This window comes from Terrapene carolina, unplaced genomic scaffold (genome assembly GCF_002925995.2).
Source record: "Terrapene carolina triunguis isolate 2854851 unplaced genomic scaffold, T_m_triunguis-2.0 Scaffold84, whole genome shotgun sequence".
NCBI lineage: Eukaryota > Metazoa > Chordata > Testudines > Emydidae > Terrapene > Terrapene triunguis.
In genome coordinates this window covers 34,737,791-34,754,109 of record NW_020664435.1, presented here as the reverse complement: position 1 = coordinate 34,754,109, position 16,319 = coordinate 34,737,791, and the positions used below count along the sequence as shown (strand labels likewise).

Below are 16,319 nucleotides of genomic sequence, written 5' to 3'. Positions count from 1 at the left end.
GGCTCTGGAATCTTTAAGGCTGTTCAGCTTTTTGTCCATTTTCTTTGAGAAGAGAGTCTCACCCTCAAAAGGCAGGTCTTGAACAGTTTGCTGTACCTCGTTAGGGAGGCCAGAAACCTGGAGCTACGAGCCCCTTCTCATAGCCTCACCAGTAGCCATGGCTGCCGCATCTGCCCCGTCCAGTGCCGCCTGAAGGGAGGCCCTGGAGATCAGTCTCCCTTCCTTAACCAAAGCCGAAAATTCGGCACAGGAGTCCGAGGGGAGCAACTCCATAAATTTAGTCATCGCTGAGCAGGCATTGTAGGAGTATCTGCTGACGGCCTGTTGGTTGGATATACGGAGTTGCAGTCCCCCTGTGGAGTAACCTTTTGCCTTAAAAGGTCTAATTTTTGGCATCCCTATTCTTGGGCAAAGGGCCTTGAAATCCTTGTCTTTCCCGCTGGTTAGTGGCAGCCACCACCAGGGAATCAGGCTCGGGGTGGGAATAGAGGTGTTCATAGCCCCTGGAGGGCATAAAGTACCGGCGCTCATTGCACTTGGCTGTAGGTGGCAGCAAGGCCGGGGTCTGCCAAAGGGTCTTGGTCGTGTCCGTTATTGTTTTTATTAGCGGTAAGGCGATACGGGTAGGGCCGGAGGGAGCCAGGATGTCCACCATAGTGTCCGCATCATCCACAACTTCCTCCGCCTTAATGCCCAGACCCTAGGCGACCCAGCGCAGCAGCTGCTGCAACATCTGGAGTCTTCCAGAGCTGGGGCTACTGAAGTGCCCGCTTGGGCCTCATTTGGTGAGGAGGAGGAGGAGACCACCAGGGTAGGTGGTTGCTCCCTACCGTCCCCACCTGAGGGATCTCTTGACCCCATGGGAAAAGCAGTAGGTTGGTCTGGTCCCGCAGGTGCGAAAGGCACAGGGGTCGGTGCCGACGTCGGGCCCCCTGCCGGTGCTGGTGCCTAGTGCAGCATGAGCGCCAGGGTTCCTGTGGGCGCTGTGACAGTTGGCGCCAATGACGGAGGCGTTGTCGGTGCCGTAGGTGCTGAGGGTGTGTTTTGCGCCAAAGCTGCAATCGGGGCCACTGATACCTCCGGTGCCGGTGCTGCAGTCAGCGCCGGTTCCGAGAATGGCACCAGAGGTGCCAGTGTTAACGCCCAAGGCACTAGCTCCGGTGCCAACCATGGTCGAACGAATGTCGCGGAGCCACAGATGCTGCACCTGAGTGGGACCCCTGGTTCCGACCCTGGGCTTGATGGAAACCCCATGGAGTCCAAAAGGGCTACTGCTATGGATTTTGCCACTGAGGGGCCCACTGCATTGGGCGGGACTGCCTATGGTGCCGTGAGGAGGAGGATCTGCTACTGCTATAGTTGGAACGGTATGAGTCCGACTCCGAGTAGGAGGACCAGAGTGGTGCTGCTCCTCTCAAGTTAGAGCGTTGAGAAGCAGGGGACCGACTGCGCTCTCTGGATGGTGGAGCTGGAGCAGATGGGTGCCAAGGTGATGGAGATCAGCGTGCCATCATCACCGGCTTTCCCTTCGTGTGCACAGGGGGTCAAGATGGAACCTGTGGTGCCGAGACACTCTCCTGTCTTGGTGGCGAGAACGGCACCGTGAGCCTCAATAGGTCCTGTGCTGCCTCAAAAGCCTCCGGGGTGGATGGGAATGGTAGATGATCCGATGTGTGCGGTGAGCGAGACAGGCCCGGACTTGACTGCCTTGCTTGGGCAGGACTCAATGTGGCCCCACTCTGAGTTCCCGAGCCATGGCCTGACTGAGGTGCCACTAGTAGCTGGTCCCTGGGTTTTGCCGAGGGAGAGTGACCTCTCTCTGACCTCTTTTTCTTCTGCACCAGTGATTGGGACCGGTGCCAAAGGCTGGAATGACCCTGAGAGGTTCCATGACGGTGCCTAGCTTCCTTGCTAGCATCTTTCTTTGGCGCTGGATCCTTCGAAGATGGCACCAGAGCACTCCGCGCTGAAGACAACGTGCTGGGAGCAGGATCCCCGGTGCCTGGGTCATATAGCTAAGTACTGGTGATGGACCCACTTCAAAGACACCCTGATTACCTATTGTTCCCCGAGGGACTCCAACTTGTTAAAGAAGGCCTGATATTGTATAAAAGATCCTTCAGTCCCAATCCTTCTTATCTCAGATCTGCTTAAGTTTTATCAGGGGAAGTTTGAGTCACAAGATTGAGGTCCCAGTTATGCTGGTACTCCCTGAAGAGGATATCGGACATTGGACTATAACTTATTAACTAAATTCTAAAGGAACTCTTTGCAACTACAAAGCACACCATCTTTGCTATGAATCTGAACCTCAAAAATTGAACTCATGTCTATATGTATATTGATCTTTTAACCATACTCTCTCTATATATTTTTTTTTAAATAAATTTTAGTTTAGTTAATTAGAATTGGCTGTATGTGTGTATTCAGGTAAGATCTGGACTATTCAATATCCTGGGAGGTAATGTGTCCTATCCTTTGGGATTGGTAGCACCTTTTCTTCTATAGGATGAAATAAGATTTTCAGAAATCTTCACCATATTTGATTTGAGTACCTGGATGGAGGCCTGAGGCTGGGTTACTTCAAGGGAACTGTGTTGTTGGTTTCTGGGCAACAAGGGATGTAATAAAGAAGCTGTTTTATGCTGGCTTGCTAAATCTAAATATTGAAAATATCCACCAGCTCTGGGGATTATCTGCCTCATTCTTTGCAATTCACCCTAATTGAGTGACCTTAGCTGGCCCGCACTGGGACCCCGGTCACAAACACATTTTCCTAGACACTGTATTCCTTTTGACAAATAAATATACTTTAAAGAAACAGATTTTGTGTCACTTGAATCAGCTGCTGTCACAGGGCCCAGAGGAAAAGGGCTTACAGATGTCAAACACAGCTGGGCCTGCTGGGAAAACGCAGTTGGTAAATGGGGGGATTGCTGCTCAGAAATCCAGTCCTTGATTGCTAGAACCATGTGGTTCCACCCAGAGAGGGGTGAAGGTAGCAAAACTTGTCACTCTAAGGGTACACTTAACAGGGACTAAAAAGGGTCTAAAATGTAGCTTGCCCTGTAACCATGACAATACCATTCATACAATGTGTTAATTCTGATGTTCAAGTACATTAAACTAAATTGCATATTTACCTATGCTGAAACTTTAGTTATAAACTTTGCTTTTTGTAGTGTGCAGTTACCTTTAGTTTAGTGAACAATAGATAATACTGGCCTAGTGATTTAAGAAACAAGAAAAAACTGGCCTCTTGTGGCAAACTGAATCTACAAGATCACTTTATGCAGGTACTGAGTGTGGGGGAAAAAATATAGTGCCCTATGCCATTGGTTGCCTCTAAAATTACACTTACACTATCAAATCCACAACACAGTGTGCACATCCACATTTAAGAAAGATCTTAAACAGACCATCTGTCTTTCATGATATTTTGCTCTTGACATACTGTTCTCATTGTCCTATAGCACCAAAGTGGTAGAATGTGGGTTTTTCACCAGGGACTTAATCAAAACAAACTCACGCCCATATACGCAGCAAAAGTGCTCTTCAGATTTGAAGGAAATATGAGGCCCAGCTGAAGGTGCTTTCCAGTCCTGACTTGAAAGGGGACTAGGAACACAACACACTTCTGGATGCAGTCACAGAGAATACTCAACTGCAACAGCAACCAGTCCTAGTGAAAGACTAAACTAGTACTATTCTAGATGAGCAAAGCTAAATTTCAAACTAGATATTAATCTAATTAGACTACTTACATGAATTTCAAAATAAGTTATTACATTCTCACTTCTGACTCAAAATGGTGGTTGCAGTGACATTTTAATGTATACTAAATTGATAAAACATATGACCAATAAAGTAAGACCCACACTGTAAAAGAATTGAAATTAAAAACCGTGGCACAATTGTCCAAAATGGAACTAGCAACCCGAAGAGAAATGCCTTAGGACGATCACACCACAACAATAGTTAGTTTACTTGAGATAATGAAACCACAGGCTAAACATTAGGACAGCCTTATTTTCTTGTAGGCCATCTACATTTTAAGTCTTAGCTTTGCAAGAACAAGTTTAAAATTACTTAGACAAGTTAGATATGTTCCAGTCACCAGGGCCTGATGAAATACATCCTAGAATACTCAAGGAGCTTACTGAGGAGGTATCTGAGCCACTAGTGATTATCTTTGAAAAGTCATGGAAGATGGAAGAGATTCCAGAGGACTGGAAAAGAGCAAATATGGTGCCCATCTATAAAAAGAAAAACAAGGACAATCCAGGGAATTACACCAGTCAGCTTAACTTCAGTACCGGGAAAGATAATGCAGCAAATAATTAAGCAATCAATTTACAAACACCTAGAAAATAATAAGGTAAGTAACAGCATGGATTTGTCAAAAACAAATTGTGTCAAACCAACACAATAGCTTTCTTTGACAAAGTAACAAGCCTTGTGGATGGGAGGAGGGAGGAGAGTGGTAGATGTGCTATATCTTGACTTTAGTAAGACTTTTGATACTCTCGCATGACCTTCTCATAAATAAACTATGGAAATACAACCGAGATGGAGCTACTATAAGATGGGTGCATAATTGGTTGGAAAACCATTCCCAGAGAGTAATCATCAGTGGTTCACAGTCAAGTTGGAAAGGCATATCGATTAGGGTCCCTCAGGGATCAGTTTTGGATCTGGTGCTGTTCAATATCTTCATCAATGATTTAGATAATGGCATAGAGAATACACTTATAAAGTTTGCAGACGATACCAAGCTGGGAGGGGTTACAAGTGCTTTGGAGGATAGGATTAAAATTCAAAATGATCTGGACAAACTGGAGAAATGGTCTGAAGTAAATAGGATGAAATTCAATAAGGACAAATGCAAAGTACTCCACTTAGGAAGGAACAATTAGTTGCACACATACAATATGGGAAATGACTGCCTAGGAGTGAGTACTGCAGAAAGGGATCTGGGGGTCATAGTGAATCACAAGCTAAATATGAGTGAACAGTGTAACAGTAATGCAAAAAAAAAAGCAAACATCATTCTGGAATGTATTAGCAGGAGTGTCATAAGCAAGACATGAGAAGTAATTCTTCCGCACTACTCTGCGCTAATTAGGCCTCAACTGGCGTATTGTGTCCAGTTCTGGGTGCCACATTTCAGGAAAGATGTGGATAAATTGGAGAAAGTCCAGAGAGGAGCAACAAAAATGATTAAAGGTCTAGAAAACATGACCTATGAGGGAAGATTGAAAAACTTGGGTTTGTTTAGTCTGAAGAAAAGACAGAGGAGACATGATAACGGTTCTCAAATACATAAAAGGTTGTTAGAAGAAGGAGGGAGAAAAATTATTCTCCTTAACCTCTGAGGATAGGACAAGAAGCAATGGGCTTAAACTGCAGCAAGAGTGGTGTAAGTTGGCTATTAGGAAAAACTTCCTGTTAGAGTGGTTAAGCACTGGAATAAATTGCCCAAGGAGGTTGTGGAGTCTCCGTCATTGGAGATTTTTAAGAGCAGGTTAGACAAACACCTGTCAGGGACAGTCTAGATAATACTTAGTCCTGCCATGAGTGCTGGAGACTGGACTAGATGGCCCCTCGAGGTCCCTTCCAGTCCTATGATTCTATAGACAAAGTGATCAGAACTTTTTTTTACTAGCCTGAAATTAAGAATATCTTCTCCCACTGTTTTTAAAGAAACTTCTACTGTTTCCACATTATTTTCTAGAGGAGAGAGCTTTTATGTAACTATGTGATTCTGAATCAGACTGCTCAAATCTGTTTCACAACAGACGGATTGCTAACAAAGTAAATTCAGTCTTTGATTACTCCATAGTGAAGACCTGATTCAATAGCCATTAAAGTTAATGGTATCAAAGGGGTAGCCGTGTTAGTCTGGATCTGTAAAAGCAGCAAAGAGTCCTGTGGCATCTTATAGACTAACAGACGTATAGGAGCATGAGCTTTCGAGGGTGAATACCCACTTCTTCGGATGCATGTAGTGGAAATTTCCAGGGGCAGGTATAAATATAGAAGCAAGAGTGAGTAAGGCTAGAGATAACGAGGTTAGTTCAATCAGGGAGGATGAGGCCCTCTTCTAGCAGTTGAGGTGTGAACACCAAGGGAGGAGAAACTGCTTTTGTAGTTGGCTAGCCATTCACAGTCTTTGTTTAATTCTGAGCTGATGGTGTCAAATTTGCAGATGAACTGAACCTCAGCAGTTTCTCTTTGAAGTCTGTTCCTGAAGTTTTTTTGCTGCAGGATGGCTACCTTTAAATCTGCTATTGTGTGTCCAGGGAGGTTGAAGTGTTCTCCTACAGGTTTTTGTATATTGCCATTCCTAATATCTGATTTGTGTCCATTTATCCTTTTACATAGGGACTGTCCAGTTTGGCCGATGTACATAGCAGAGGGGCATTGCTGGCATATGATGGCGTATATTACATTGGTGGACATGCAGGTGAATGAACCGGTGATGGTGTGGCTGATCTGGTTAGGTCCTGTGATGGTGTCACTGGTGTAGATATGTGGGCAGAGTTGGCATCGAGGTTTGTTGCATGGATTGGTTCCTGAGTTAGAGTTACTATGGTGCGGTGTGTAGTTACTGGTGAGAATATGCTTCAGGTTGGGGGGTTGTCTGTGGGCGAGGACTGGCCTGCCACCCAAAGCCTGTGAAAGTGAGGGATCATTGTCCAGGATGGGTTGTAGATCACTGATGATACGTTGGAGAGGTTTAGCTGGGGCCTGTATGTGATGGCCAGTGGAGTTCTGTTGGTTTCTTTCTTGGGCTTGTCTTGCAGTAGGAGGCTTCTGGGTACACGTCTGGCCCTGTTGATCTGTTTCCTTATTTCCTCATGCGGGTATCGTAGTTTTGAGAATGCTTGGTGAAGATTTTGTAGGTGTTGGTCTCTGTCTGAGGGGTTGGAGCAGATACGGTTGTATCTCAGTGCTTGGCTGTAGACAATGGATCGTGTGGTGTGTCCAGGATGGAAGCTGGAGGCATGAAGGTAGGCATAGCGGTCGGTGGGTTTTCGATATAGGGTGATGTTAACATGACCGTCACTTATTTGCACCGTGGTGTCTAGGAAGTGGACCTCCCGTGTAGATTCGTCCAGGCTGAGGTTGATGGTGGGGTGGAAGCTGTTGAAATCGTGGTGAAATTTTTCCAGAGTCTCCTTCCCATGGGTCCAGATGATGAAGATGTCATCAATGTAGCGTAGGTAGAGAAGGAGGATGAGTGGACGAGAGCTGAGGAAGCGTTGTTCCGGGTCAGCCATAAAAACGGCATATTGTGGGGCCATGGGGGTGCCCATAGCGGTGCCACTGGTCTGGAGGTATATATTGTCATCAAATTTGAAATAGTTGTGTGTGAGGATAAAGTCACAGAGCTCAGCAACCAGTTGTGCTGTGGCATCATCAGGTATACTGTTCCTGACAGCTTGTATTCCATCTGTGTGTGGGATGTTTGTGTAGAGAGCCTCTACATCCATGGTGGCTAGGATGGTGTTTTCTGGAAGGTCACCAATGCATTGTAGTTTTCTCAGGAAATCAGTGGTGTCACGGAGATAGCTGGGAGTGCTGGTGGCGTAGGGTCTGAGTAGGGAATCCACATATCCAGACAGTCCTTCAGTGAGGGTGCCAGTGCCCGAGATGATGGGGCGTCCAGGATTTCCGGGTTTGTGGATCTTGGGTAGTAGATAGAATAACCCCAGTCGGGGCTCTAAGGGTACGTTGATTTGTTCCTGTGTTAGTGTAGGGAGTGTCCTGAGTAGATGGTGCAGTTTCTTAGTGTATTCCTCAATGGGATCTGAGGGAAGTGGCCTGTAGAATTTGGTATTGGAGAGTTGTCTGGCAGCCTCCTTTTGGTAGTCAGACCTGTTCATGATGACAACAGCACCTCCTTTATCAGCCTCTTTGATGATAATGTCAGGGTGGTTTCTGAGGCTGTGGATGGCATTGCGTTCTGCACGACTTCGGTTATGAGGCAACCGATGTTGTTTTTCCACAATTTCTGTCTGTGCAGAACTTGAGAACAATGTAGTCCTTTTCTGGATTAAAGTTAAAAAACAAAAATATTTAAGGAGAGACAGTCCTCTTTTCTAATAGGGTGGGTGGGGCTAGATGTGCAAACAATTTTTATCATGTTACTCCTGTCAACTCCAAAGAGTTTTTCCACAGAACATTGTTCACGTTCAGTTTATAGAAGAAACTTAGAAAAAAATTATCATAAGAGTTGCATTTAATTTGGATAAATATTAGGATCCCATGAGACCCTCTTCCACTAAATTTGACTCCGGAATTCACCACTCAGATACCTTTATTTAGCATTCAGCAACACTAGACCCAAGCTGTCCAGGCTCAATTGCAGGGGGTGGATGCAGGGTACATCACAAAACCAAGTTACATAGCCAAACTTTTCCTTATATACATCTTTACTAACACCTGCATTTCTGACTACATGTTATATCACGTACTTCATGATTAGCTTGGTTGCTTTTCAGGAACTAATCCCTGTACAGCATGCTCTGTCCATATGCAGTTCACTATAACCTGAGCTCTACATTCCAGATTTATCTTGTCCATTGTCCCTAGTACCAGGGTATTCCTGCTTATCTTAGCTAGAGTGACTCCAGCCTAATGTAGATAAGGGTGTAACAAGCAACTTAATCTTCCGTTCATGCCCTCTGAGAAATGAAGTTAGACAGTGACATGTCAAGTTAGACATACAATGTTCTACAGTTTTTCTTAACTGAAACAGTATTACAGGAAACATCACCAGCTTCTCATTTTTTCTCTCCTCCGAGTCATTAAAAATACATAAAATAGAACAGTTCCCGTGAAGTATTCCAGAAGACATTACAGCACATGGAAAGGGAGGGATAGCTCAGGGGTTTGAGCATTGGCCTGCTAAACCCAGGGTTGTGAGTTCAATCCTTGAGGGGGCCATTTAGGGATCTGGGGCAAAAATCTGTCTGGGGATTGGTCCTGCTTTGAGCAGGGGGTTGGGCTAGATGACCTCCTGAGGTCCCTTCCAACCCTGATATTAAAAAAAAAAAAAAAAGAGAACAGGGTAAATTACAGCGTTTTGTGATACATCATAGAAGAAAGAATATGGGGATGATTTAAAGTCCCCACTAGAAATCCATGTAACTAAACAGAATTATGTTTTAAGATTTCCCATCTTTATTACTTCCAATTAGTAATATGCACTCCTGTGCACAAGGCCAACAATGGCTCTTCTTCCCATTTAAGCCCCACAATAAGACGTAAGTGGTACAGTGGACTTTATTTGAGCCCTCTGTGCTGGGGAGAATTTCACCTTTGAACAGTGGAATGATAGATAAAGATAGCTCCTAAGGTAATCTAAAATGTAAAGAACGTGCAGTAATCTAGTTCCAAACAACTTACAGTTTAAGGTCTCATATTCCCAAATTTCAGTTTGTTTGTGTGTTTTCACCACATCAAATGGTAAAGTTACTGTAGCTGCAATCTATTAAAAAGTAAAGAGATTTTATTAATATTTCACTTAAAATGTCACAGCAACACAGTGTGAGAGTGAGCCCAGGCTAGTGGGTCAGAGGGCTCAATGGTACCCCAGTTCCAGATGGCATCCTGGGGGGATCTGGATCCACTAGCTTCCATTCCAGTGCATCACTGGGGGATCTGGACTTTAGATTGTAAAACCTCAGGGAAAGTGACTACAGGTGAGTCGCATCATACGCTCATTTAACTTATGCGAATCAACTATACGTGCTCAGCAAAAAAAAAGAAAAACAACAAGATACCTGTAAATAGTGCGGGCGATTCCACCCACCATTCCACTCAATGAGCGTATGTCCCGGAGTGAGCGCGAGATGGGAGACATGAATCTGCTGTTCCCTCAGTCGGACTCAGTTCCCGCGTGCCTCTCATAGTGTGAGCATCTCGCCGCGCTGAGTGTGATTCTAGTGTTTAAAGATACGTATTTTTCGTACAACATGGCCCCTAATCACAAGCCAACTACTTCATCTGGTGCTCAACCGAAGAAAGAGGAATCTGTTCCAATGTTGGAGGAAAAACTGGCTGTGTTGGACTTATTGAGAGACGGTATGTCGGTCTCCAACGTGGCACGTAAATATGGCCACAACGAATCTAGCATCCGTTCCATCAAGATTCGAGAGAGAGAAATTCGTCAAGCCATGGCATCAAGTGCTCCAATAACTACTAAGGTGACAAGCCAGGTGCGTGATAAGACTTTAGTGAAGACTGAAAAGGCATTAAACTTCTGGCTGGAAGACATGAACAGCAAACGTGTGCCTCTCGATGGCAACACGTTGTGAGAAAAGGCTCTTAGCCTCTACGCGCTGTTCAAACCTCCTGCCGAAGAGGGACAGCCTTCTGATGAGAAGGAATTCAAAGCCAGCCAAGGTTGGCTTAACAGTTTTAGGAACCGCTTCAACCTCAAAAATGTGCAGACTACTGGTGAAGCTGCATCTGCCAATGAAGAGGCAGCAAAAGCCTACCCCGAACAATTAAAGAAAATCATAGAAGAAAAGAGCTATCTTCCGGAACAAGTTTTTAATGCTGATGAGACTGGACTCTTCTGGAAAAAAAATGCCCAACCGCACTTACATTTCAAAATCAGAAGGACAAGCTTCTGGCTTCAAAGCAGCTAAAGACCATGTGACTGTGTTGTTTTGTGGCAATGTGGCTGGGCATTTAATAAAGCCGGGCTTGCTCTACAGGGCTGCAAATCCCCGTGCCCTAAAAGGCAAGAACAAAAATCTCCTGCCTGTGTTCTGGCAATCAAATAAAAAGGCTTGGGTGATGGCAGCATTATTTCTGGATTGGTTCCACAAGTGTTTCATTCCGGAGGTCAAGCGGTATCTCGAAGAGAAAGGACTTGACTTTAAAGTGTTGCTGATGATAGACAATGCTCCTGGCCACCCTGCGGCACTCCAGTTTGCACATAACAATATTGAAGTCGTCTTTCTCCCCCCCAATACCACCTCCATCCTTCAACCTCTCGACCAAGGCATGATTCGCTGTTTCAAGACCACGTACATGAGGCTTATGTTCTCATGGATATGTAGCGCTATGGATGCTGATCCCAATCTTAATGTGATGAAGTGTTGGAAGTCCTTCAACATTGCTGATTGCATCACTTATATTAAACAGGCAATGGATGCAATCAAGCCTGAAACAGTCAATGCATGTTGGCGAAAAGTATGGAAATGTGTGAATGATTTTAAGGGTTTCCCGACCCTTGACAAAGAAGTGAAACACATTGTTCAGGTGGCCAGGAAAGTAGGTGGTGATGGCTTCGTCGACATCCTTAAGGAAGAAATTGAAGAATTAATTGAGAACCATAGAGAAACATTGACTAACGAAGAGTTAGAGGAACTGATAAAATCGTCTACAGAAGACGAAGATAACGACGACAAACAGGAAGAGCCAGCAAGTTGGAATCTTCATAAATTTGCTGAAGTGTTCCAAGCAGCAAAACACTTGAATGATTTAATTTTTGAATACGATCCCTCTATGGAACAAAGCCTCAAAATCACACGTAGTATTACAGACGATTTGAGACTGTATTAAGAAATGTTTGAGCAGCTCAAGAGACAACAGTGACAGTTGCCGATCACTATGTTTTTCCAAGGAAAAACAACCAGCAGCAGATGAGCCTACGCAATCAACTTCTCGAGCTGAACCAGAGCCAACCACTTTGTCTACGACTCGCTCTCCATCACCCAAGCTCTCCATCACCTCCATCTCCTGGATCAACATCAAGCCCTGACGACCCCCTGTAATTACCCGCTGTAATTAAAAATACAGTACTGTAAAATTATATTTTGCATATGTACTTTTTATTATATACTGTACATTACTGTATACATTATATATTTATACATATTACTGTACAGGGTTGTATACAAAAAACCATGTACCGTATACAGTACTTTATGGGCGATTTAAGGGATTTTCAAGGGTAATTTTGACTATATGCGATTTTTGCCTTACGCGCTGACTTTAGAACCTAACTCCTGAGTAAGATGCGACTCCACTGTATACTGAGGTGTGTGCTTTGTCCGTGATCAAACACATTAGATTTTGCCTTACAGTACTCTACCCACTACAGTTTATTTTGCAATTTCAACTACGAGGTCTCCCCACCAAAACAATGTCTGGTACTGTATCTACCCACAGATGATTTGGTATTCCCTCACTTGATTATATATATTTAAAAGAGTTTGAACACACAGTACACATATATGCTACAGAAAATACTTCATGGCTATGCTAATCACAATGCTGTGTTTATCATCTGTAAAAAACAAACAAACCTGTGAAACAGAATTATTTTTAAAGTTTGATTAAAACCCCAAGGCAACAGCATTTTTAAATGATTGCTGCTTACTATAAATTGTCCAAATGAACTGAAGTCAACCATATAACAATCAACTGAGTTTCCTGAGAGGTTGTGATTCCACCATCCCATTATGTCGATAATGATCTTGAAATGAAGTTGTGAGTTTAAAAACAAATTAGTAGGTCTTTCTAACAGCTATGTATCTTAAAAATGTAAACATGCAGGAAAGGATGAGAACATTTTGAATATCATTAACTCCCCACCCCACAGGCACACACCATGTTGTCCTTGTTAGAAAAAGTGAAAAGACAGCAATTATACTATGTATATGTTAAAATAGATCTAAAAGCTATCAAGTATCTGAAAACAGCATATTCTAGCTTTGCTGTTGTGGTTACTTTGAGGCCTAACAGTTGCCCACATAGTGCTTCTTTTCAAACAAACCATTTTCACAAAGTTAACACGATTGAAGTAATGTGGAAATAATAGCCAGCTTTGGCAAAGTTCAGGCTAACTGTAGGCTTCAGCTGTGATTGTTTCCTGAACTCTGCCAATACTTGTTTTTATTTTATTTTAATAAAATAAAACTGCAGCTACAGACTCCATGATTTAACAGGCTGCTAAAATCTGTAGTAATAGAAAAAAGTTTGAATAAGATTTCCAATCAAAACTACTTAGATATCTTTTACACTTGTATTTTACTTTAACATTTTATTAACTAACGAGGAGTCCAGTGGCACCTTAAAGTCTTCTTCCTCTCCAAGTGCAAACAGATGGACATCCTACCAAATGGACTGAAGGTAAAAAAATCCATTGCAATTGACATATTTTTAACTGTTAGTCTTTAGTGCCACCGGACTCCTCGTTGTTTTTGTGGATACAGACTAACACGGCTACCCCTCTGATTTTATTAAATGTTTTCCAATTTGCTTCACTTACAAATAAAAGCAATAACAATTCAAGTGTTTCATCACCAGATGACTGCATTTTATGTATAGCTAAAGACACATTGATTCTAACCTTGTGTTCAACAACATATTCACAATTTGTGGGAGAATCTCCTGTAATTTCACTCCTTGTGTTTTATTAATTATATATACAAACTCCCAATGAATTGAACAGTTTATTTATTAGAAACATCCTAAATGAAGACATGTTAGCATGTGGTGTGGTAGAGGATATAGCATTGAACAGAGCACTTTAGAGGGAGAGGACTCATAGAGAGAACCCCATCTGATGGGATTAATGCAAGGAAGAAGTTTGCTTAGAAATATCAGCAACAGAAACATAGACTTACAGAGCCAGCTGTTGCCCCTGAAGTAAAGCTGATCATAAATGTTGGTTCATGTGCATCAAATGTCTTGCACAACCGCTTCTTGATGCGTTCATAGTGATACCAGTATATTGCTATGGAGATAGGGAAAAAAAACAAAATAAACAAATCTCCGAAACCAGAAACTTGCAACAAGCAACATAAATCTGTGTACCAAGCACAGAAGGACTAATTCATTCCCCTTCTTTATCTCTTAGACATCTAAAAATGCTACTGTTTGCATGCTCTTACCCTAAGAATGCCAGAGCAAAGAAAGGGAAGAAAAATCCAAACAAAAACAAAAAAGGGGAGAGAGAGAGAGAAATACAGAAAAGGATGCAAATTTAAAAAGAGAAGGAAGGAGACAGAAGAGACTGGGAAAGAAAAAGGAAGAAGAGAGGACTGGCACGAATCAAAAGACAGGGCACTAATGAAAGTGGTAATCCTCATATTTACGAAAGAACTGAATGAGTAGGATACACAACCAACAGCTGTGCTGTTCTTTTTTTTTTAAGCAACAGATCAATAGATTGAAAACAGTGTGTATTTATTTGAATGTGTAATATCAGTCATAAATGGCTGAATATGTATATACAATTATGTCAATGTGCAAAATTGCACACCCATACATACTTGTCACATATTATCATAATTCAATGTGCTGTTAAAATTAATAGAAAATTGCATACTTAACTTTCACCAAATGTGGTTGTAAAGCTTTATTTCTAAACCAAATTCCTACAGAGTACAAAGGCATTTGCACTTATTGAGAACTAAGTCTACAGCAAATTTTCAATTTTAAAAATAATCCATTTTCTGTTAAAATGAAAATAATCTAAAAATTTCTTAAAAGGCTGAACACACTCTCCTCTTCCTCACATCCATACTCAGCATTCAAAACACAGCCAAAGGGATATTCACTATTACAATAATTCTAAATGATCATCTCAATAAAGGTTGTCTCTAAAGTGCCTATTATTCTGTGGGAAAAACAAAAAAATTTTGATGCTACTTGAAGTTGAGGTTTACCATGACACTGAGCTCGTCTTGGAACTTTGCTACACTGATAACTAGACAATCTTTCAAACACTTTGGAAAGGCAGCCCAAGATTTCAGCAGGATAGTTCTAAAACTGTTTGAGGAAAACAGGTTTCAGAGTGGTAGCTGGGTTAGTCTGTATCAGCAAAAAGAACAAGGAGTACTTGTGGCATCTTAGAGACTAACAAATTTATTTGAGCATAAGCTTTCATGGGCTAAAACCCATTTCATCGGATGCATGCATGGAAAATACAGTAGGAAGATATATATAGACAGAGGACATGAAAAAATGGGTGTTGCCATACTAACTATAATGAGAGTAATCAGGTAAAGGTGGACTATTATCAGCAGGAGAAAAAAAAACTTTTGTAGTGATAATCAGGATGGCCCATTTCCAACAGTTGACAAGAAGGTGTGAGTAACAGTCGGGGGAAAAATTAGCAGGGGGAAATAGGTTTTACTTTAATAGTATGTAAAACCTAATTAAAGTAAAACCTATTTCCCCATGCTAATTTTCACCCACGAAAGCTTATGCTCCAATACATCTGTTAGTCTATAAGGTGCCACAGGACTCTTTGTTGCTTTTTACAAAATGGCAGATGAAATTCAATATTGATAAATGCAAAGTAATGCACACTGGAAAACATAATCCCAACTAAACATATAAAATTATGGGGCCTAAATTAGCTGTTACCACTCAAGAAAGAGATCTTGGAGTCATTGTGAATAGTTCTCTGAAAACATCCACTCAATGTGCAGCGGCAGTCAAAAAAGCAAAGAGAATGTTGGGAATCATTACGAAAGGGATAGATAATAAGACAGAAAATATCGTATTGCCGCTATACAAATCCATGATATGCCCACATCTTGAATACTGAGTGTAGATGTGGTCGCTCCATCTCAAAAAGAGATGTATTGGAATTGGAAAAGGTTCAGAGAAGGGCAACAAAAATGGTTAGGGATATGGAACGGCTGCCATATGAGGAGAGATTAATAAAACTGGGACTTTTCAGCTTGGAAAAGAGACGACTAAGGGGGGATATGATAGAGGTTTATAAAATCATGACTGGTGTGGAGAAAGTAAATAAGGAAGTGTTATTTACTCCTTCTCATAACACAAGAACTAGGGGTCACCAAATGAAATTATAAACCTGCTTCCTATTAACAAATAAAAGGAAGTATTTTTTCACACAATGCACAGTCAACCTGTGGAACTCCTTGCCAGAGGATGTTGTGAAGGCCAAAACTATAACAGTGCTCAAAAAATAACTAGATGAGTTCATGGAGGATAGGTCCAGCAATGGCTATTAGTCTGGATGGACAGGGATGGTGTCCCTAGACTCGGTTTGCCAGAAGATGGAAATGGGCTATGGGATGGATCACTTGATGATTACCTATTCTGTCCATTCCCTCTGGGGCACCTGGCATTGGCCACTGTCGGAAGACAGAATACTGGGCTAGATGGACCTTTGGTCTGACCCAGTATGGCCGTTATTTTGTTATGTTCCAAGTCTGGGGTGGTTTGTGTGGAGTAGTCTTAGAGTTTGCATGTAGGCCAGCTGTAGACTGCTGTTTGTTATGCCTGATCCAAGTTTTGCCTTAGCAAGAGAAAGT

The 16,319-nt window shown here is 42.4% G+C and overlaps 1 protein-coding gene across 1 annotated transcript in view; it reads right to left on the bottom strand.

The window, feature by feature from the left end:
* Positions 1 to 16,319, bottom strand: part of SLC25A40 (solute carrier family 25 member 40) — an 84,928-nt gene that overhangs the window by 21,903 nt on the left and 46,706 nt on the right. The window contains exons 8-9 of the mRNA XM_026649467.1: positions 13,653 to 13,762; positions 9,415 to 9,496 (exon numbers count right to left, since the gene is read on the bottom strand). Of these exons, the coding sequence (XP_026505252.1) occupies positions 9,415 to 9,496; positions 13,653 to 13,762 (192 nt within the window). The remainder of the gene's footprint in view (positions 1 to 9,414; positions 9,497 to 13,652; positions 13,763 to 16,319) is intronic.